We start from the raw sequence: 24,351 nt of genomic DNA, 5'->3' as shown, positions 1-24,351 counted from the left end.
GCAGAGATAAGTGGACAGCGAAACAGTAACGAAAATGAGCGAGAGGAAGAAGGGAGGTAGTAAACAGAAAGCAGATGGCTAACCACAGAGAGCCGTGGCATCCAAGCGTTGGCTGCCTGGTTAGACTCTAACCAGGGGCCATATGTATAAAGCCACTCAGAGTAAAATTTGAGTCATAAGTGTGTCAAAATTATAAGAATGATGTCATTTTAGCCTAGACTTAAGAATAAGTGTGATTCGTAAAGGTTGTTAAGTGTTAAGACTTAACACTCCTCAGCTCCTAAATTATTTAAGAGTTCTAGAGAGGTATCCTAACCCAGTTAGGAGTAATAAGATGGCAGCAGAGTGGCAGAGACCACACACTTTCCAACAAAGAATGAATGTATTGGAATTATATGACACCATGAAATTGATAAAATGATACAGGCTTGATCGTCAAGATATTTTACTTTTTGATACTTTATGATACTTTTTGAATCCATTTATTTACGATAAACAACTTTGGTCTTTCCTTTATATACAGCTGTGAGTGCAATTTATAATGATGTGATTCATCAGCTTAATTACTTAAATAACATCACATTGTTCACATGTTGAATCTTGTCAAAAAAGTGTACAAAAATGTGTAAAATATAGGCATGTACTTATTCAGTATATTTTTGCACATAATGCAAAGCAAATTGTTCAATAAATTTAAATATTAAAATAACTGTTTCAATGTTTTAATTAAAATATGAATGAATGGTTTCATGCTGCTATGACTTTACCCTTGCAGGCTAATTCAGAGGCTGAGGGCAGCCATTTTGGGTTGACATCATTTTAGTCCTTAGTTCACAACACTTAAATGCCACCTCAGTCAGCACATAAGAGTCAGTCTTAGACTTTGTTGAAAGTTGGTTTTAGCTTCTTTATAAAAAGCTCTTACTCTTACACAATTCCTACTTTTTACTAAGATTTTAGACTATTCTTAAGAGCATTTCTGAGAAGTTTTATACATACGGCCCCAGCAGATCTCTCCTCCTCTTATCTGCAGTCCACTGCTCTTGTGCATTTGTAAACATAAGAAACTCCCCTCCTACACACACCTCAACTCAAAGCCTTCTCAAGAGTCTTCTCATTTCATTATACAGTCAAGGTTAAGTCTACATGCCTGTTTGAATCCTGACATAGCATTACAATGCACTTGTCTCTATGGGATAGGTTTCATAATATGGTATAAGAGGTTAGACATTGTTTGGATGTGGTAGTCTTATACAGAAAGTTCTTTCTGTCTCAAAGCTCTTTGACTTGTCCTAGAAGTGCTTATTATTTTAACAATTCTCATTAAATGCCTAAAATTAATTCCAAGTCCAAGACAGAAATGTAAATGTGCAAAGCCTTAAACATGCTATTTAAACACTGTGTGAGAAATTGTCTATAGCTGAAGTGTATTAAAGAGACATGTACATTATAAAGCTCAGTTGTGGAACACAGGGGGTATTTGAGGACACGGATACTCCGACTCACTCTTTTTCCACGCCCACTTCCTGTCCTCCAGACAGATGGGCCATTGGATCACAGACCCTGTTGCCAGGACGACTGCTTTGGCTGCAGCCAATAGAAAACCACGCGACACATGGCCAATCACAACAGCCAAGCCAAGCTGGCTTTTATTGCGACTAAAAGAAAATGTGTGCACATAATAACAGCTAAAGCCATACAGCAAAGAATATCTGAGCCTTTTCTATTCTGATAAACATTGGTAGATGACCTTTACATCAAATCGAAGATGTAGCTGTAAGGATCATGATGGAAATAGTGCTGTAGGAGCTGATAGAATTACAAATCTACCTTGTGCATAAATACATCATAGTTTTATAGTGTTGATTCCATATAAAAGCATGTAACAGTATATAACAGCAATGCACATTTTGTTTGCAGAACAATATAAAAAAATACCCCACCCAAATATAACAATAAATATATAGATAAGTACTTTGATACAAAAATCATCAGAGTTAGAAAACTGTTTTGTTTAAAAAAAAAAAAAAAAGCCTGATGCTATACAGCCTGTAGTTTTTTAAAAAAAGACTCAAATAGAATGACTTATAAAGACGATAATAAAGACAAAATTTAAGAGAAAGCAATGATCCATGGACACTGAACAAACTACCGATAGTCTAAATGTAATACTATTGACTTGGCATTCTGTATCCAGAAACTCCCGCATGTCTTGTCTTGCATGATAGTCCTGGTTCTGCATGAGTAATTTATCATGATCTATTGGAAACGTTTACTCTTGTGGGGGTGTTTTTAGACATTTTGGTTCATGGAAAACACTTTAGATTAGAATCATAAAAAAAATTATTAGTGTCTGACTAGTGTGTTACCAAACAAATTATTTATTTATGGTCCCTGATGTCTGGTTTTGCTAGTTAACCAGCACCAGGAGCAAAAATCTGCATGGAATCATCAAGTTGCTCTGTTTGTTTTTCCATCAGGGACATTAAGTCACACAAAAATGTTCCTTGTTTGCACCCAGAACAAGAACTTTCCGCTGTGACATGCAAAAATGACAGAATTCACTTTAAGGACATATTACTTGTTTTGGATGAAATTGTCATTTGTCTTTACACGTTTGTATATAGAAATAATATGCACTTATACACACATACATACACAAGCAACACTGGTGACACAGTACCTCATAGAGCTGCTCAGCAGGGGGTTATGCTGTACACACTAAATACTGCTCAGTGTTTATGTATAAATACAGAAACCAATGAGAATGCCCTAAAATCCCTCTAACAGCAACAATACCCCATTTACTGCATGCATTCAGCTGTAGCCTTTAAATATCACGATCTCCAGTGCCATTGGTTTTAAAGCTCTATAACACCGATTAAATATTAAAATCTGACTTTTTAACTCAGCTCTGAGTAACTCAGCTTTTTCTCAGATTCTCAGACTATTCAAAACCACAGGCATTTGCCGTTTTTTTACATTCCAAAAACAGAACATATGGCTCAAAACTTCAGGATTTATATATCAAGGCATATGAATTTTTTCCCCTCCATTCTCATTTCATACATTGCATAGTTTGGCATACACTTCACATATCAAAATAAATGCACACACAAAATAGGACTTGGGGAGATTAGGGGAGAAAATCTTAGTCTCAGCTACATGTAGGAAACCACAGATAAGAAGTGCATGGAAGGCCTGAGGTACCTCCAAGGCCATGGACAAAGACACAGAGGCATGTAAACCGTCCATATTGGGGGAGGAGGCCATTCAAATCTCAGTGAGCGTGAGCTTCACCATTCCACCCATCTCCTCCATCTGGATCTGAAAGGTGTCCTCATTGGAGTAGTGCTTGATAATATTATCGTCCATGTTGACCAGGATCCTGTTGAAATGACACAATTTGTTTTTTTAGCAACTCAGAAATGGTGCAATGCTCAAACTGTCACGAGTTAGAGTAAGCTTACTCTTACCCTTACTCAAGTGCCAAAAAGCTTACCCCTTTTTGCACTTCTTGTAGACCTTCCCCAGTTTCTCAATTGGAACCTCATACTTCTCTGAAATCTGAACGAGAGCAAAGAAGGTTGAATTAGTTTTCACAAATATTACCACAATAAGTACAAGGTATTGCTGTTTCTTATGGAAGAATAGCTGAAAATATTTGGGTGAATTGTGTGACCCCTCTTCAGTGACTGGAACATTTGTAAGCGGAAGCAAATGGGTACGTTGCCAAGTTGTATCATAGGTCAACTTTTTTTAAAGGAGGCTCAGCGTAGCGAATTCATCACCCCTCCCTCCATGCCCACCACCCACCTGTCATTCTACTCGCTGCATTCCCATAGCCTATATCAGTGTAATGTGCATCATTCACACATATGCACACACACACACACACACACACACACACACACACACACACACAAATGTAATCATGCCATTCCTCACAGTTCTGGCCTGTCTGCATACTTTGCTGGCAAGCACTTGTCTGTGATACCTACAGCCATCTGTGTGCCCTGTCACCTAGATTCTTTCTCCTAACAGCGTTAAACATCATACACACATTCCCTATCCACTGGACTTTACATAACCCATGCCAGGCCGCTTTTTAGTATGCATTTGGCCTGTTGTTGTTTGAGGACATTGCGGTTTAGGGAGGTGTACTAAGTGAGTACTTTTCCATTGAATGTTAGATCCTGATATCTATGAGAGCAGTGACATGCTTAGACCTCACCAGCGGGCTGAACACGTTGATTAGTGAGGCATTAATGAATACATGTTGCTTATACCCAGGGGTGCCATGAAGAGATCAAGGGGGGTATGCAAGACAGAATTTTGGGCCCCTTTCTTCCACATGAATGTCTTTTTCTTTTGACATTTAATAAGAAAGTTAAATAATTTATTAGTTAACGTGTATATTATTTCAAGTAACATTGAAATATTTAAAATATATAATTATATTTAATTTAATATTTTAGATATTTCATATTTATGTATTTAAGTAACAAAAATGTTTTTTAAGGTTTTCATTTTAATTTCAGTTTTAGTTAACTATATATATATATATATATATATATATATATATATATATATATATATATATATATATATATATATATATATATATATATAAACCCTGTTTCCATCTATCTTAGCAGGTTTAACCAATCTTACACAGACAACCCTCATTATTTTACCTCATTGTTTTTTATTGAATCATCATTACAAAAATCATTTTTAACAGCTAAAATTATTTAACAGTTTTGCTTCATATTCTCAGTAAGATATTACAATCTAGGCAGTAACAATAAAGAAATATAAAACCCATTAAAGTGGCTGAACACTGCAAAAGGCACAAACGGAATAGCGGGAATAGCCGTTTTAAATCTGCAGTTATTATACATTTAAAAAAAAGTAGCAAAGTTAAGAGCTTCTTGTCCTAAACCTTTCAGAGATAAAGGTAACACAGTTAAATTTGAACATGTTTTCTTTTCATACTTGGCCATTTTTCTAACATTTCATCAAAGTGTGTGGATCGGGCGGTTGCATGCTCTATTGATATGAGTGCCAGATGCACTAATCGGTTGGTTCCCTGTCTGTCACTACAATCATCTCCAATATTTTGTTTATTCTGATTTCTAAGGACCCAATTCGTAAGGGAAACTTTCATCCATTTAACGTCTTCATTCCTACTTTTTTTTATGTTTTTGCTTTTGTAATCCTGATAGGTGCTTCTTTCCATCCATCGTATTCTTTGTGTGTGTGTGTGTGTGTGTGTGTGTGTGTGTGTGTGTGTGTATAGTTAACGTCATGCGCTATATTTTGAAATGACAAGAGCGTGCTCATGTTCACATCTTTCTTTCTATAATTTACAAATTTTTATTTTATTTTACTAAAATATTATTAGTTAACGTGTTTATGTAAGAAAAAAAATCACAAAAATAAAATAAAATAAAATAATCCATAGTCATGATTTGGGGCCCCTTAGTGTCCTGGGCCCATATGCCTGGCATACTCCACACCCCCTGTGTGCCTACCTGGGCATCCCTGCTTATACCCACCTTGTGCCTACCTGGGCTCTTGGGAACTAATTAGGAGGTTACCCTACTCTATTGTGGCCTATACTGTGGCTTTAGATGGATTACATAATAACTATGAAGAAGGAATGTAGTGCATGCATGCAATTTTCTGTTCTACTAATCCTGCTGATTCATCTGATGGGTGGGGGTTAGGCATTGTTGTTTGAGTCAGACAGTGATGGAAATAAATGAAAAAAAAAAAACTTCAGGCACCACTTTTTCATGGTATGATAAATTGTTAGTCATGTTGTCACACTAGGATATTGTTTCCCAAAGTGGACCATGAATTCCCCATTTTTGCTTTCCCAGACATACTTGGTTTTCTGGTACAGGTGTTTTAGGTGCACAGAGAAGGCAAAAATGTGACTGTCTCATTGGCAAGTTCAGGAAGCACTACACTATGGAGAACTCACCGCTTCCACTAGTCCTTTCAGTGTTGGAGTCTTCAGCATGAGCGCATCGAAGACCTCTTCGCTCTCTTTCCGCACATACAGCAAAACTGGAAGGGCCAAAGAAATGTGGTCAGTTGTGGTCTGACCTACACATACAGATATACACACATGCACAATTTCTCGAAACTGAGATCAGAGCTACAAAGGAAGAAAAAAACAACAAACCCATTTACAAGCAATAAAAAGTCAACAAGCTTCATGTGGCCTGGAGAGAGCATTTGATCTGCTATGTGTGTCCTTGGCTCGAGTGACTTTGCACCTCACATACTGTTCCCTTCAGTTAGGAATGCTGCCCAAACCACAAGACCCACACCAACTTCCTAGAGTCTGTAGGAGGAGTGAGCAGAATTTTGGAGTGGGAGGTATGTTTGCGTGAGTGGAGTAAAGGATTCAGTGTGGAGAGTATTAGTGCAGGGAATTACACAAAGCAGTGTTGATTTTGGCATGAAGCCAGTCCAAACACACATATTCACCTGCACACCACGCCACAGCAAAATGAATGCTAAATGACCCTTCCAATGTAGGTCATAGGTTGTAGGAAACATAGCTATGTGTACTTAACATCCCACCACTTTTCTGCACTGAGTGCAAAGGGAAAAAGAAAAAACCCTACACGCTCCCCCATAAAAATACACAAGGGAACAAGATGTAAGTGTGTGATTGGAGGAAGAGAGAGGGGTGGTTTTAGGTAATAAAACACCTGAGACTGTACCATGGTGACAAAAGCAGTGTGTTACCCAAACAAACACACTCCTTTCTGTCTCTACACTCTTCTCTCATGCATGTATATGCAAACAAGCGCTGGTACAGAAAATTAGCGCACAAACATAAAAAGTACAATAGCACTACCAGGCTTGGGGAGTAACGGAATACATGTAACGGCGTTACATAATCAGGATACAAAAAAAAACGGTAACTGTAATCCGTTACACTTACATAAAAAAAAACAAAGTAATCAGATTACAGTTACATTGTGTAAAAAATGGGAATACTATCAGGATTACTTTGGTTTTTTTCATTTAAAACCAAAGAAATGAACCTTATAGACAGCTGCTTGGTTATAGTTCTGGTTCTCTCTTGCCAGTCGTGGCTCACATGAGCAACTTCCTGGTGCATGCGTAAATAAATTTTGCGCAAAGTTCATTTGGTAGAAATGAACACAAATTGTTCCCTGAAATGTTTTTGTTAAGGTGACCATATGTCTTTTTTTTCCCGGACATGTCCTCTTTTTCTGACCTTAAAAAAGCGTCCGGCCGGGATTTCTACATTTGAGAAAATGTCCGGGATTCGGCTTTAGTTTCATTATGAAGTGTTTGTGGTCTAATACTGCATCATATGTGCACATATTTGCATTGCTTTAACCCCTCTCTGTAATTCCCACCTTCTCACACACCAATTGGTCGATTATAAAAGGTTTGCAGCAACTATTGGCCAAATTCCTGCCTCTGTACCATTAGCCTCCTCTCAGCGAATGCACGAAGGTGAAGAGCTGTTGTGTACGTCGTCAAACAGTTGCTTGACAATAGCAGTAAATGCCAGCTGTCTTGAGTTGAAACAATGCCCATGGCCATATAAGGTCCTTTTTAATTTCATGTTATCACATTGCTTCATATTACATGGCCATTCAAATGTGTAAATGATGGTAGAAGGTACACTCGTGGCATCTGATATTTTATTTTATTCCATGGAATGTAGAAAAAAATGTAAAACATGGCCAGAGTGAAACCAATTTTTAATTTTTGTTGCAAAAAAAAAAAAGGTGTCCTCTTTTTGTAAAAACAGAAGATGCTCACCCTTGCTTTTGTAATGTAATGTTATCTGCATCAGAGACAGTTATCTTTTATTTATTTATTTATTTTATTAAAACAAATCTAAACATTGACCATGTTTTTAAGCTCTAAAATAAGCTCTCAATTAAAGTATTAGATTATATTGCTTTTCTCTTGACTTTATTTACGTATGTGACCTTGAAGTAATCCAAGAATAATCAGATTGCATTACATTCATATTGTGATACTTGGATTACATTACTGATTACATTTTTTATGATGTAATTTGTAACTGTAACGGAATACATTTTTAAAGTAACCCCCCGAACCCTGAGCTTTACACACCTCTCTTTGGTTCATCCACCCTGGCCAACTTATTAGGAGGAGATCCAAACTCGTCTTCTGAGTAGGGTAATCTTTTCATTCCTGACCTGAAAGAGAAAGAGAGACAGGTTGAGTATGAGCGCGGTTCTTAGAAAAGTGCATTAGCCATTGAACCAAAATAATCTCAAACTGTGTTCCTGAATTTCATGGTGTTTCCTGGACTTGACTAAAGTTTGACTTTTGTCCTTTTGTAAACAATAAACCAACACACAGGACCAGTGGAGAGATAGAGACAGAATTGCATCAGTCATTCATTCATCTTCAGTAACTGCTTTATCCTGGCCAGGGTTGTGGTGGATCCTGAGCCTATCCCAGGAACACTGGGCATGTGGTGGGGACATATCCCGAGTCAGATGCCAGTCCATTTCAATGCACAATGCACACACTCATTCACACCTAGGGGAATTTAGCATAGCTAATCCAGCTACTGGCATGTTTTTAGGAGATATGAGGAAACATATAATTTTGCAATATATCAAATGGAAACCTACCCATCTTCTGCATCCTCAGGAGAGAAGGGCTGAAAGAAGAGTAGAAAAAACAACAAATTAAATGTGTCATTAACAGCCTGTTAACAGACATTATATAAAATGTTATCTATTGCTGAATAGAGCCTATGATCATGCATTTCTTCATGGATGCATTATTTTTTTTTACAAATGGTCTACTAAATACACACTATTGATACTTCAACTTTGTAAACCAAGGACAAAACCTTTAAGAATACATTTCATTCAGTCAGTGACAAACATGTATGCAGCTTGTATAACATGAGAACATTCACGTAGCTTACCAATTGTAAAATAAATTTTAAAAAATGTTGTTTTTTTATTGCATATTTCCAGGATATGTAAGCACTAGATATTTACAGCAATCTTGCACACAGACTCTCTTCTGAGGCCATGTTCACACTACTACACACCCACACGTATTCATTCTTAATGGAAAATTGCATGAGTAGTGTGAACGAGAGATTGACCTGTGCTGTGATTTCCATAGTGCTTTACTAATAAACTGCAACTGGCTCCTTATTTAGATGCTATTTGACATATATGACACTGTCATTTAGATTATTAGGTAATTTGAGATTTATAAATCTTTGGATGGTTGTCCTGCTGGAAGGTCCACCCACATCTCATCTTCATCATCCTGGTGGATGGCAGCAGATTCTTCTCAAGAATCTCCCGGTAAAGGGCCCATTCATTGTTCCTTCAATTATATGAAGTCTGCCAGTACCATCCGATGAAAAACAGCCCCACACCATGATGCTTCCACCTCCAAACTTCACTGTTGCTATAGTGTTTTTATGGTGATGTGCAGTGCCATTTCTTCTCCAAACATGGTGTGTAGTATGACAGCCAAAAAGTTCAATTTTGCTCTCGTCTGACCAGACTATACTCTCCCAGTATTTCATAGTCTTGTCCAAATGAGTTGTAGCAAACTTTAAACGAGCTTCGACATGCCTTTTCTTTAGTAATGGAGTCTTGTGGGGTGAGCGTGAGAAGTGGAGTGCATTGCCTATTGTTTTCTATGTGATGATGGCACCTACTGCCTCCAAGTGTTTCTGGAGCTCTTTCCGAGTGATCCTTGGCTCTTGGGCTATTCTTCTGACTATTCTTCTGACTCCCTGGTCAGAAATCTTGCGAGGTGTTCCTGTGTTTGGCCGGTTGATGACGGAGTGATGTTACTTCCACTTGCGGATAATGTCCCCAATGGTGCTTACTGGCGGTTTCAGAAGTTTTGAAATATGTTTGTATCCGATTCCATCAATATGTTTCACAACAATGTTTGCGAAGGTCTTGAGAGAGCTCTTTGCTTTTACCCATCATGAGATGTTTTTTGTGTGACACCTTGGTAACGAAAAGCCTTTTTATAGACCATCAATTTACTAATCCAGCTGATATTAATTTGCACAGATAGGAGGTATAATTACTTTCTAACTACTTATGGATTTCAGCTGGTTCCTTGCCTTACCTTGGAGAACTGCTTTTTCTTAGCGTGTTCAATACTTTTTTCCTGTGTCATTCCACTTTATTACACATAACTTTATTTATGGACTTTAATGTTGTGAATTCTTTATATTTGCGGATTTCTTGAGTTAATACTGATGTCTGGTGAAAATTTCATGTGAATAACCTCATTGGAAATATATTTACTGTAAAAAATGTTGATGTGTTCAATACTTATTTCCCCCACTGTATCTAAAATAGCTCAGAGGCTGAAGGGGAGTTTGTTAATTTAATATAAATGGCTTGCGAGCTGTTTCACTATCATTTCATTAACATCATTCACGCTGCAGAATTTCACAGTATGTGAAAACATATTGTCCCCTCTCCCTATCCATGGTGTGTGTGCTTCATTAGCTTCTATGTGACTGAACCCAAAATGGTTATGTGGGTTGGCACTGGCGCTGCACCAACACTGTGTGCTAAAACAAATGTTTTTCTGTGCAATTCAGGACAGTAAACATTCAGAAGATTTATTTTTGGATTTATACTGCTCTAGGGGTCAGCATTAGATCTGCTGGTCTTCAGCCAGTAAAGAGGTCAAAGTTCTTTTTCAGAAACCCTGTTCACCTGTGATCCAATAGAAAGCTACAAACATGACCTCAACAATAGAGTTTAATACACTTTTTCTTTTTCTTTTTTTTAACTCTAAGTTATGGAGTGTGTCTCATGTTTCAAACAATACCTCTCCTCTATCATCTCCTGTTAACATAAAAAAATATATATACTTGACTCAAGGGGTTCTTACAGTTGCAATCAAAATTATTCAACCCCCCATGGCAAATCAAGTTTATTGTCAAAATTGAATGAACAAAACCTGATTTGCCATGGGGGTTGAATAATTTTGATTGCAACTGTATATCATTTGATTTCTGAAAGTACCACAAAAATGGCTACCTGCAAATAAAATTAGGCATGTTTTTAGTTAGGACCCGTGCAAGCTTTAGGATTCCTTGCCAAGTCTATCAGAGTCCAATCTGATAACAGCCAAAACTGTACCATAAAGAGCATGATTCATTGAGAGAACATGCCGTTTCCACGTGTTAAGTACAGCTCTGAGGTCATGCTGACCTGACTCCAGGTTTGTTATCTCTTAGGATAGGTTTTGGGTACTGCTAGCATGCAAAACATTTCAACCAGATTTTTTTTTTTTTTGCTATGTCAGTACAGAGAAACAGAAGATATGATCATGGAATGAGTCATATTCTCATATAAGCCTGCTTTCACTGAAATTGATCAGTTCTATTATTACTTAGTGCAAACTTTATTTGTACAGCTTGTTCAGCCATGTTGTGGGATTGTTTGCTACATGGAAGAGGGGGGGGGGGGGCTTCCAAGAAGTCTCATCTATACAACCTCACTTTTGTGTAGCTCAGTGGATGATGCTTTGTGTGTTACTAAGATTTTACGTACTGTTCTCATGACCATATATTTTCTATGCAGAGATACTGAACAGTTTTGTAGAACACTACTTCTGGAAGGAAGATGAAACAGGAAGTTACTCACATGGCGCTGGAAATTTGCAAAGTGGATGTCTGGGATGAAAAGGACAGGCTGAGTGTCCAGGTCTGTCATCATCTTAAACACTGTCATATCACTACGCTTGTGCATCAGAGGCATTTTGGCATCCACAACTAGAACATAATCACAAACACAGACATCAGATTCTTTTTCTTTTGTTAAAAAGGCAAAAAAAAAAAAACACACAAAAAACATAATAATCACAAAATCATTGTCCTTCATAACTAACCATCTACCTGCCCCTACTAATTTTTGTGCATTGTATGATCTGATAATTGTTGATTTTCTCGTTAGCAAACATGGAAACATGAAGTAATGCAGTCCACACTCACACGCCAGGTTGGGGTTCACTTCAGCACATTTGCCCTTCCTGCGTGACTGTTTGCGCTCCTCATCCCGGATCTTCCTCTCTGCACCCTTGTCGCAGAACACCTTGATCTGGCAGTAGGCACGGTGAATAGGCTTGTTGCTGCGGTTGTTGTAGCTGTACGTGTCGATCTGCAGGTTTAGCGGGAGACCCTTTACACCCTTCTGAGACGAGAAGTCTGTGCTCAGGCAGTTGACTGAGATGAAGATCTAAAGAAGGCGGAGAAGGAAAGAGCCATGAACATTTCTTCTCTAGCTGATGGTATACAGTACATTAGGTCTGTAGGGATCATGAAGCTTTTGGGTCATACTGGGTACATTGTTTGCAGTGGGCTATTTAGAGCATGCTTCTAAACCCACGAATGTAATGCAGTTAATGTAACTGAATTGTTTATTCAGTCATTAATTAATTTTTTATTATTATTATTTGAAATGTTATACACAGAATGCTACAATGACTTGCTATAATTACTTGTAGCTCTGTGTGTGTGTGTGTGTGTGTGTGTGTGTGTGTGTGTGTGTGCGCGCGCATGTGTGGGTGTGACATGAATCACAGGTACAGAAGCAATAAATTGATGTATGTCTCCCCCTTTGGGCTCAGATGCAATAACACTTAATTGCTTACAGCTAAATATAAATTTCGAGTATGATATATTTACAGTAGCAAACAGTTCTATATTAAATGCCTTTCTCAGACAGACATATATCATAATATTAATGGAAAAAACATTAGTTACTGATCTAATATTCCTTTCTAATTTGGCAAATGATTAATACAATTATTCGATTGTTAATTATATACATTCTTAAAAAATACCAAGAAATAACTTATTTCAGATTTAATGCAGAATTATAATACAGAATGTAAAAGACTGAGCAAGATAAAATAGAAATTCTCAACAGGTGCCTTGAAATCAGTGCAGGTTATTTTATCGCATGCAATTTCAGAAATGTCCACTAGGGGCCACAACAGGCTTGGATATGTATGTTCTTTCTCCATCATCAAGTCTGTTTCGTAATTGCTGTTTGTCTGTACGCAGGTGTTACTATTTCAGTTGACCGAACAAAGAGTAACATTTCATTATTATTCACTGTACAAAGTGATGTCATAATTCACGTTTTCTGTATTTCAATAACAAACAAACAAAAAAGAACTGCAGCGTGAATATCTCCACCTATCATTCCATCTTTCCCCGCTTCTGTCTTGTACACACACACACACAAACACTGATGCACACAGCAAACAGAGAGCACTCCAGAGCACACGGATGAGTATCTTATGACGACTGCATGCGTGCCTTGTGATCTATATCCTGGTGTTCAGCACAACACACAACACATAAAACTGCATTTTAGGCATGACTCATTAACACATTAATATGCATTAACCTGCGACATAGCTGATGCTAGATTTTCAGACTATAAAGGAAACCAGGCCACTGGTCATTTACGATAAAAAGAAGTTGAACTGGTCAGTCGAGATGGATTTTTTTTTAAAAAGTCACGCCGCCATTTGATGAGTGACAGGTTGTACCAGACATGTCTTGATATACTAGTTGAACTGGATTCCATAAACTGTCAGTGCTAGGTTTTAGGTCTTAGGTCTTCTACTTTCCTTTAGTTTCCTCATTCCTCTTTGGGCAGAACTGCGTCTCACCCAAACGTCTCCTCTGAGCGCATCACCATAGCATACAATAGGGCTGACAGGTGAAATGGGCTGAGAACCAATTCTTAACACGCAAACACACCCACACACACGCAAACATCTTTACTCTGTCACACAATAAGTATTTACCTTAGACTTAACCAAGAGGATTATTATTATTTATTTTTTTTCCCATTATTCTTTTACTATAAGTAACAAGGTACAGTATTAGTCAAAATGAGAACACACTTAAAACCAAAACAAAATGTAAGTCACGGAAACTCCCTGATTAGCACTTCCTTGCTCATATTCACTTCTAATTACACCTTTCAAACCAGGAGAAACAGGGCTCTTAGTTTGTTTTGCCTGAATGACGGCCGTTGTTTGAGTAATCACAATGTGCCCAACACTGCACAGTCTATTTTGAGTATAAATCTCTTCCACAGGCCTTCTTTTCTAAAGGTCAGGTTTATTTCAAGAGGCAACGAATGTATGTTAAACACTCTAATATGGCAACAAAATGGTTCGATAAAGGCTAAATATTTTACTGCGCCGTAAACTTTTGGCCAGCGATTAGTCTGTAACCTGAACTAACAAACTAATGTCTAATCTGCCCACAGATCTCAAAGTGATATGATGCCACATTACAAAAGGACAGAACTAGCAGAGGAACAAGTACATGCATTCTTGCACTATTCTTATTACTAACGCTCGATTCAAGTAAATATCGCATAGTTAAGAGCTTCCTATCAAAATAACAATGGAGAGATTCTTAAGCAACACTTGGTGGAATTCAAATGCTCAAGGACAGCTCATGACTCTTAAGTAAAACTTGATTTTGTTACTTATTGGACTTTTAACTTTCAACTGAAGCTGAAAAAGTAACAGCACGATTTTCCAAAGCCTACCTTTGCCTCCTCGTTGATGTCCCATGTGAAGGAGATAGCGTTGTAGGAGATCTCCTCGATGTTGCTGATGGTGTTAAAGCTTTCTTTGTAGTCGGCTGTGGACAGAAGAAAATGCTGAGGTTAGCACTAAAGGACCAGGGGACGAGAGGAAAGGTTGAGGTTGTGGAAGAAAAGATGAAACACATGAAAAGCTGCTGAGGGTTTATACAATGACGATGAAAAGAAAAGAAAAACAGCCGCCACTGGTTTTGTGAGCTATTAATATAGGGCAGGTAAAACAGGACCAGCTCCCTATGCTTCATGTGTTCTTGATTTTTTTTTTCTACGTACTGCAGAATTTCACTGACCAGCAATAAGACCACCAAAAACCTGTCATCTCTGAGACAGCCCATCACTGCAGATAGTTTTTGACATGTGACACCCAGCCCTTTAAGTATAGAAAAAGCAGTGGCATTACTATTAACCCTTTCAGGCATACTGGTCACTACAGTGGACAGCTATTCATAACAGCCACTGGAGTGACTCTTAAGTGAAACTTGATTTTGTTACTTATTGGACTTTTATCTTTCAAGTTTAAAATAATTTTTATGCCTAAAAAAAGAGAGTAAAAACACAGAGAAAAAAAATCCTTTATCATGATTTCATAATTCATGTATGAAAGGGTTCAATATAAAAAAATTTAAATGTCCAATCAAATTGAACATCCATTGGTGGGTGGAAACTAGTTTTGTTTGGATCAACATACTCAGGAGTAAAAGACTGTACTGTCATCTTTGTTGTGTGTTGAGTTGAGTTAGCAGACTAAGGGGCCATTTACACGACAACGTTTTCAGCTAAAAACGGAAAAACGGTGCTCGAAACCTTATAATTACCTTTGTCATTGTCTGTTTTGGAGTATATCTGTATCCTTTTATTGCTAATAAAATATAGAAAGCAGACTGACTGTGTCTCACTATTTGATTTGTATTTGGTGATTTTGTTCCATTTTGGTACAATGATGGTCAACGATTTTTTTTCAGTATTTAAAAATGAACGAGCTTTGTTAACAGAATTCTGACCTGAAGCACAAGACAAGCTAAAAGATGGGGATGAAGACAGAAAACTCCATTTCCACAATGGAGAAAACTTTATGCTCATTTCATGTACATTTCATTATATTACATTAGGGACGTCTCAGCATTTATTAACCAATAGAAATAAGCAGAATTTATGCTTGACAAGCACGAGTTTTCACAATTCCTTATGACAGTGAATAATTTTCCAAGTCTAACTATCGAGATTCTAAGTAACCGGAGACAGAACTTTTTTTCGTACTCCACGTAGATCATAAATCATTGAAATCATTTGAGAAATGTAAATGTTATTGTGCTTTTTATCCAGAAAACCGCAGCTCCCTCGTTTACTTATATTTGTTTATAGGACAGTCTTGCCAGGATCAGTATGTCAGACTTGTTGACATGAATGCTTATGTGCGCAGGCGCGTAGTGTTTCTTTACAAAGTGACATTGCCAACTACTGGCCTGGCACATAATAATACAGCATTTTTAGTAGTTTTTGCGGAGCCGTGATTAGAGATCGTTTTTTGACAATGTAGTCGTCTGTACACAAAACTTCTGAAAAACGCAAAGGAAAAACGTTTCCTCTTTTAGTACATCGCTGTCGTGTAAATGTACCCTAACTAACATCAAGCTCTCCTTTTCCAGGTCAGTTCAGACCGTTTGCCATGTTGCATTGTTTATCTGCTGCCCCTATTCACTGGAGCACAGTTTGTAGATGGTAAACAAACAGGATCATTAAGCTCTTTCTACCTCCACCCCTTTCTCCCCCTCCCACTTCCACTGTAATAAGGCTCTCATCTTTGATCTATGGAGCATTCTCTGAGGCTATTAGGCAGAATCACCTAAAAGCCTTAGTTAGTATTTGGTCACTGTAATTATGTTATTCCTCTACAATGACCTCATATGCATAACTTATATATATATATATACAGAGAGAGAGAGAGAGAGAGAGAGAGAGAGAGTTTTATATAGGAACAGTTACAATAAGTGTGTTTTTGGATTGTTTTTTCCAGTCATGAAGAAAACATGGGCTCTGAGAGTATTTGAAACTCCTCACCGATGTCAATGCATCTCTGTTTGGCCGTGTGCTGTCTGGAGTGCCAATACTTCCAATGCTTGAGCTGGTCATCCCTGCATTTCTCCTCACCGAACACTACCATCACAACACTCTGTAAAAACAATGTATGGTTTATATTACATATGTTCATGACACATGTCTAAGTTACCATACAAATACACACACTCCACATACCCTGACTTTGCAGATGGGATGGTGAAGGACTTTGCTGTTGTCTGTTTCCTTTAGAGTGATAGGGTAGAACTGGCCCTTATTGAGGTATGTCATTGTGCCATCACCTGACTTCTGTCGGAGGGACTTTGAGGCTTCCAGTGTGTACTCAAAATTATTACTGGTAAACAAAGACAAAATCATGGCTCCTATGAAATTCAGTGACAATGAAATTCCACTTGTAACCAATTACACACAGAACAATTTTCATTCTGTCTACTGAGATATGAAAATTAATGTGTATTTATTTTTTGCTGAAGGTTTACAGTCGCAAGAGAGACCATCCTAGTCATTTGCTTCAAATCATAGCACTACATTATTTAAAAGGCATCTTAACATAGCTGTCTGATATAATCTGTTCCCTCTCAAGGGGTCTTCTCGGGAGTGAGGCAGTGAGTATGGCTTACCCTGACATGGTGTCGAAGGCGGGATAGTCCATCCGTAACTGGAGCTCCCCTGGGAATGAGAACACCTGTGGAACACAAAAGAGTGTCCGAGAGGGCCCGGCTTCAGCGCAAACAGCCACGCCATGGCCTTGCTTGCAGCCAGCCAAAGCATGCAACCACAGGGCAAACAAAAAGAGAGCTTCCCCCTATGCTATCTGTGTGTTCAGGGTTTTGTTGGGCATTCTAAAATAATCCCCCGCCCCTCCATATCCTAGGTTTTAATACAGACTAGGAGAGAGTTAAAAAGAGAGAGAGAGAAAAAGAGAGACGGAGACAGAGAGAAGGCCCTGGCTTTTGTGCAGCAGGAAAACACAGCACTTTATTGTGCCAGCTAGACAATGGCATAATGACATGCTAGCCGCTCTTCTGGCTATGTTCAAATAACATTACGAGCAGTATACCGCCAGGCTCTAGAGTTTGCTGTAAAGGTGATATTATATGAGGACTGGGGTAGGGGGGCTTAGTGTGAAAATAGAAGAACCAAGATGAAGGTAGTGAGGCAGGGAAACAATAAGTGACTGAAGGAATAATGGGAACATTAACCCACCTCATGCCCCCCGTCCTTGAAGGTCTCAGGGAAGGTAGAATCTGGTGTTCGGGGCTGTGCGTTGGGGCTGAACTGACTGTGGGCAAGCGGACGCTCGTATGCCACTCCATGACCCTCAGGCTCAGAGCAGTGCGGGTTAGGCACGGTGACGGAGAAAGAATGTGATGGCTCCTCAGTCTTTACAGGGTAATTGGGCATAGCTGCAATTGACACAGTGACTGTGGTGTCGGGTGAGGGGAACAGCGCTCGCTTGTCCTGCACCAGTTGGCTACTAGGGAGCACGATGTTCAGCGGGACTCCCTTCAGAACCTGGATCCTGTTCTCGCCCGATGTCATTGAGGCTTCTGGGAGAGGAGCCATGAGGTTCCTGCTGAAGAGGAACGCAGACATCACGCAACAGCAAAGATAACAAAAGGGTCGTCCATAACCACTGCTTTGAACAAGAACACGTCACCTTTTGTTGGGATCCACATCAGAGCCGAGGATGTCGGCCTTTGGCTGGGATATTGTTCTCTTTTCCCGTGGCACCTGGGGAAGGCAAACACAGCCTCTGTCAACCAGAACTACACACAGCTTTATCTTTATAGATGACCTGTTATTTAATCCAGTGGACATACAGTACATTCAGTGTCCTAGCTTCTGTATTAGTGAGCTGCATTTAATTTTATCAGTATGGAATGTCAGATTAAATTTCATTTTTTAAATTTGGAAATCAGTTTTATTAATGTTGAAGCAATTATATAAATGAACTGACAAATAAACAAATAAATACATATGTACATACATACATACATACATACATATTTACATCAATTGGCTTCACATTATCCTCTCAGTATTTCAGGACATCATCAGGCATTGTCAGGATCAGTTACTCGCCAGTATATTAAAAGTATTCAGCTTCTCCCAATGAATGCTGCCCAGGGATTATGTTTTTGCCATTTTGGGTGCTGATGAATTCCTTTACATAGCTAAGAAGAAGCTAAGTGTGTTGATACATATGAGCCCAGTCCTCCTACCTTGTAATAGTCATAAAGAAGGCCTAGAGCAGCAGCACTGTCCTCATCTCCATTAATGCTCATCATGGCCTTGGTGGCAGCTGTAAGAGGGTTCTCCAGGAAGGACTTCCATGCTTCGTCTTCACTGGTGAAGGCACGACGGCTGTAGGCTGGATCATTCTGTAGCACCAGCACTGCCCGCTTACTGTCAGAGATACAGATATGGATGAGAGAGAGAAACAGCACTACTAGTCATATGTAGAGATATGTACAAAAAGAAAAGTTGTGTAGAAATGGGCTAAAGAGAAACAGTAAGAAACCTCAGGTGACTGGATTTCAAAAATAAACAAAAGTCTTGTTTAAGTAATGAAGTTATACTGGCTTGGTTGTGCAACGGTGAAGTGGCAGTGACAAATGAAGGTATATTTTGTACATAAAGCAGTCAAAGGTCTTCTTTATACTAGTGAGCTAAGGTAAACTCATCTGAAAGTGGAATAAATCTCAGTCGCTTCCTGTCTGACAAGATGCTCTACTGGCTCTTCCAGTAAGACCGACAAAGATCACAGTTCCTCGTTGGGTGGCTGTCAAGAATCTTGACAGAACGATCTTCCTTGACATTACAGAGCCTTTTACCATCACCCAATGTAAAGGCCTATTGTTTAAGGAGAAAAAACTCTAACTCTCATTGTTTAAGGAGAAAAAACTAAGCTCTTCTTACAATTGAACATCCTTCTGTTACAGCTGTAGCTATCACTTACCAGGAGACATTTTCTGCAGTTGACAGGCATATTTTTTATGAACTGTATTACTTATCTAGCAGGAAGGAGATTACAAATGACACTTTCAAACAGTCAATAAACTACAGAGTTTTTTTTTTCATTTTCATCCTAAAGAAAAGATAAAGATCTTTTCTGACCAAAGCACGGCAAAATAGTTTTAGTACATTTAATAATTTTGTAATAAGCACTCAAATTTAAAAACCAGTATAGACAGTATGCTCTTGAAAGAGCTCATTGATGCCATTCTGAAGTGACGAGGTTTTGATTCACAAAGCCAATATTATAATGCATAGCCATGGAAACACCGGCGCGTCCTTATAGGATAATTGTTGACGCAACGCGGATTAGCAGTAATCTGATAACTAATTGTGCCATTCTTTAACCCCCTCCTGCTCCAGCCCTGTTTGATTTTAACACTGCAACCTGATAGATCCGTTATCCCGGGACAATAAAGACCTGAGTGGGAACGCAATACCGCTACTAAAAACAAGAGGGTTGATCATGCACGAAATGGGTAATGATAGACTTTATACCGTATCCTGACTATATCCCGGTGGAGAAAGAAAAAAGTTTCCGCTGGGATTCCAAGGAAATGTCCTCAACCATTTTTTTTTTGCATATATGCCATTTCAAAATAGTACGCAAACAAATGAGATGTAGGTCTGTTACTACTGCCAGTGTAAACTACTATTTTGCCAGCTAGATTTAAGTTGCCTTAAATGTGGTAGGAGACAGTTCATGCAAGAGGTCACTCATTTAAACCATACACAAGCCTAAAGAGAGAGGAAGCAGAGAGAGGCAAATTTTACAGACAGTTCTTTCACAAACAAATCAAGTAATTACAGTAAGTGCAAAACTTTGGCCTGACATTGTTGGGCCTGACAATTTTGTGTGTGTGACGATTTATTTACAACTGGCTTAACATTCAAGTTTTCTTAGTATGAATACTGAATCTCATTAATACCTTTATTAATAATCTTTTTTTTTTTTTACCTTTATTAATACCTTTATATAACTGTTTTCCACCAAAATGCCACATACCCTTAAATACTATAACCTGCTCTCTGACTAATTGTTTTTGTGTGACTGTTTTTATAGGACTACAGCAATGAGCCCCAACAAGCAAACGTCCTTCTGACGGTCTGATCTTCAATCTTCTTTAGATTTTTTATTTTTTTTTAACAATTAGAAGTTTTTAACAATTTACAAAGCGCTTAAACACAATTTGTTGCCGGAAAAAAATAACAGCCAACGCCTAAAAGGTGTACAATTTCACTAGAGTCAACAGACTCTCCGTCGGTGCACTGAAAAATTAAAAACACTGATGAACCCACATCAGCTTTAAAAAAAAACAACAACAACAACAACCAAGCAGCCATTGGTAATTACATTCAAATTACAATTCAGTGAGTTAAGTGCCATTAAATGTCACGAGGCGAGACAGTCCTTTCAGTCTGTCAAAACCTACCAATGATTAGACCGGGAAAAGTTTCAAACCTGTATCGAGGTGCTTTAAAATAGTAATAACAACATTTGAAAACTGCAAAATACGTGTTTTGTGTAGTTAGCTAACTACTTCCCTTAAATTTGTGAGAAAAGTGACGACGGCACAGAGGTAGCGCGCGCGGAGAGCTCGCGCGGCAGGTGCAGTACACCTGTGTGTGTGTGTGTGTGTGTGTGTGTGTGTGTGTGTGTGAGAGAGAGAGAGAGAGAGAGAGAGAGAGAGAGAGAGAGAGAGAGAGAACGAGAACGAACGCTGCGCGGGTCTGAACACGACAGGTGGAACAGAGCCGAAACTCCGCGCGCGCCTCTCAGTCCCATGCATTCAGCTCGCGCACTTCTCACCGCAGCTCTTGACGTTTAATACACCTAAAATAACCATCCCAAACATTTCAAGAACGGACTTTTCAGTGGAGGAGAAAAAAAAAGTCTATTAAAAGTAAAGGAAAATGTTCCTAAAAAACAATTCTGTGTCAAATGTTTTTATTTTCTTCTACATTTCAGTCCGGTCGAAGTGTTTCTCTTGACAGCTGCTCCAAATGAGTAGCGTCCTGTAACGGACCTCAGATCATTACTATAAACACACTTACTTGTCATGCTCCTGTGACATCTCGTTTTGGTCGGACTGGACTTTCTAGTTGGTACTGTATATCCGACCCGTCTTCTTCCAGCAGAGGAACGAGGGAATGAGGGTTACCGCTGAGGCTGTACCGCTGAGAGAACGGGTTTTGTTAGCTTTTCTTGCTTTTTGGGATATACTCAAAATTTAGGGCCGGTTTTACCTGTGACAGGGCATCGGGATTGGGTTACACCTGAGGGGCGGGGCCTAATATGCAACTACACTTGGGACCAACTGCTAATTGGCCCATCAGAACAGTAAACAGAGAGGACCAATCAGGAGCAGGTGGAATTAGCGCGACCTGCTAGTACCTGTGATCGTCTCTGTGTGTGGATTTCAACGATATTTCAAGATAATCTATTATAATAAACACAACTACTACATTATTTGGATACATGATTTGTTTAAATTATAGCCTACCTATTCGTTCAACGATTAAAATGGACTATTATTGAAATACCTGCTATTTCATTCTTATCTCTGGCACCCCAATTTGACTACAGAAACTATACAAAAATCAATTCCTTCTGCTTTAAGACAAAGATGTCTCGTTCCTGACATATTCTTCTTGTGTTGCATTCTCACTTAGAGCTACAAAATAGTAAAAAAAGTATACCTTTGTCCTTCACTGTGGTGGTACACGCTAAAAACAGAGGGTCTGTAACCTTCTGTAACCAGGGACCCCTTTAACTTTGAAATTAATTTCATGGACCACCTAAGGACACGTTTAGCCTCATCTCATGAACACAATTAAAACCTGTAGTAATTAACAACATGTTTTCTATCCTATTCTTCTTCTTCTTCTTCTTCTTCTTCTTCTTCTTCTTCTTCTTATTATTATTATTATTATTATTATTATTAGAGCCATACCACTTTGTGTTCCTGAACTTTCCACAGGCAGAACTCATTAGGTCCAAGGTGACATTTTTACAGGCTGCTTGTTTTGAAGTTATTAAGGTTGTGATTAAAACTGATCAGTTCAAGGGGCCAGTCTAAAAAGCTAATAATAATTCAAACTCAGTAATAACTGTAATAATTTTGATAATCATATGGGTTTCTAAATCACAGGTTTCCTGTTTCATGGACCCCTGTAGGATCCCAATTTAAGAACTATTTCTGTTGAGTAGGCTACATCTTTTGTATCTGAAGTATATATCTTTTATTTGGTAATGTGTAGTGTGCCTTTAAAAAAATATTTAGAGTACAAAGCTGTAACTTAAGGACCACGGTTGTACCTATAATTAACTTTTAGTGTAATCATTTAAAGGTACACATCATGCACCTGAAGTGATTGAAGACCACCCCAGTAAGAAGGAAAAGTTCAATTCAATACAATTTTATTTATATAACTATTTTAACAATGGACTTTTTTTTGATGAAGAATGTACTAATTACCAAATGTACAAATCGTTAACATTATGTTTACTATCACTTCTTATTGTTTCAGAGAATCATTGCTCTCTAATTATTTATGATGTACAGTGACAATTCAGAAACTATTTCCTGACTAAAGCCTACAAGCAGGTTTCTCATCTCTGTCCTGCTTGCACTACATATGAAATGGTAAGTCACTTTCTGTTGAAACCACACTCTAAAGAGAAGCTATTATGTATGAGAAAAGGGAGGGGAGACGATCCTTAATGATACCCATGGGGTTTCTCAGAGTACCAGGATCAAATGTAATTCCAGTAGGCTTAATCCCCAATCTACTTCTAAGATGATCAAAGTGTAAGAGGCAAGGATCACAATTTCGAGTGCAAAAATATGCTTTTGCATCACAATCAGATATTATAATTGTTAAAGTGTGAATCTGTGGCCTTACTGTTATATGATTCGATCCCTGGTTCATTCTTAAGGTCATGAAATAGGTGAAAATAAAAACTATTGTTGCCTTACATGAATTCTTCCCATGTTCCTGTGAGTTGTCAAAAGTAGTTTTATCTTATAAAAGTGCTATTAAGAGGGAGAAGTGAGTTCGCATTCATTAAGGTACTAAGGAATCATTTTAAAATAATTGAGTAAAAATGGCCTCACATTCTTGCTCACATTTTTGTTCACATTTTCGTTTGTCTAGTGTTGATTCCATATTATAATCGCAATAACATCTGACAGACTGACAGACATTTAGTCATACAATATTTCCTTTTATGCGAATTATATGTGAAACTAAACATGGCAAACTGTGTTCAGTTACAAATTAGAGTAACATTCAGATGTACATCAAAAAACAAATGTCTTTACTAAAAGTGTATGCAATTTTTAATTTTCACATCTGTGTACAGTTTACAAATGAATTCTGGCAAGTAATGTGCCTAGCATGTGGAGCATACTAAAGCCAAGATTCCTGATAGATGTGACAGTAAAAGTTATGTAATTTAGCAAAGCAACATAAAATCATTTCTACAACTCGAAAAGTGATGGAGTGTAATTTCTTAGATTTTTCTCCTTGAATTATGGACAAATTAAAAATAATGTCAATATATTAG

At 38.2% G+C, this 24,351-nt stretch overlaps 1 protein-coding gene across 3 annotated transcripts; it reads right to left on the bottom strand.

The window, feature by feature from the left end:
• Nucleotides 1-1,620: 1,620 nt before the first annotated feature.
• grhl1 (grainyhead-like transcription factor 1) lies at nt 1,621-21,998 on the bottom strand. Of its 3 annotated transcripts, none has more exons than XM_053632999.1 (15): nt 21,837-21,998; nt 18,989-19,172; nt 18,424-18,497; nt 17,970-18,339; nt 17,384-17,448; nt 16,941-17,097; nt 16,746-16,857; nt 14,631-14,725; nt 12,044-12,287; nt 11,697-11,824; nt 8,676-8,704; nt 8,146-8,231; nt 5,993-6,078; nt 3,503-3,567; nt 1,621-3,388 (listed from the first exon to the last, which is right to left on the bottom strand). In XM_053632999.1, exons 1-15 carry the CDS (start codon nt 21,854-21,856, stop codon nt 3,274-3,276), a joined length of 1,830 nt encoding a protein of 609 aa, XP_053488974.1. In that variant the 5' UTR covers nt 21,857-21,998; the 3' UTR covers nt 1,621-3,273. The 3 variants fall into 3 exon arrangements, with proteins under 3 accessions (XP_053488974.1, XP_053488975.1, XP_053488976.1); XM_053633000.1 differs by having other exon boundaries at nt 17,970-18,336; XM_053633001.1 differs by lacking the exon at nt 21,837-21,998 and adding an exon at nt 21,592-21,787.
• Between the last annotated feature and the right edge of the window lie 2,353 nt (nt 21,999-24,351).

Source organism: Ictalurus furcatus, chromosome 9 (assembly GCF_023375685.1).
Source record: "Ictalurus furcatus strain D&B chromosome 9, Billie_1.0, whole genome shotgun sequence".
Lineage (NCBI taxonomy): Eukaryota > Metazoa > Chordata > Actinopteri > Siluriformes > Ictaluridae > Ictalurus > Ictalurus furcatus.
This window is presented reverse-complemented; position numbering and strand designations above follow the sequence as displayed.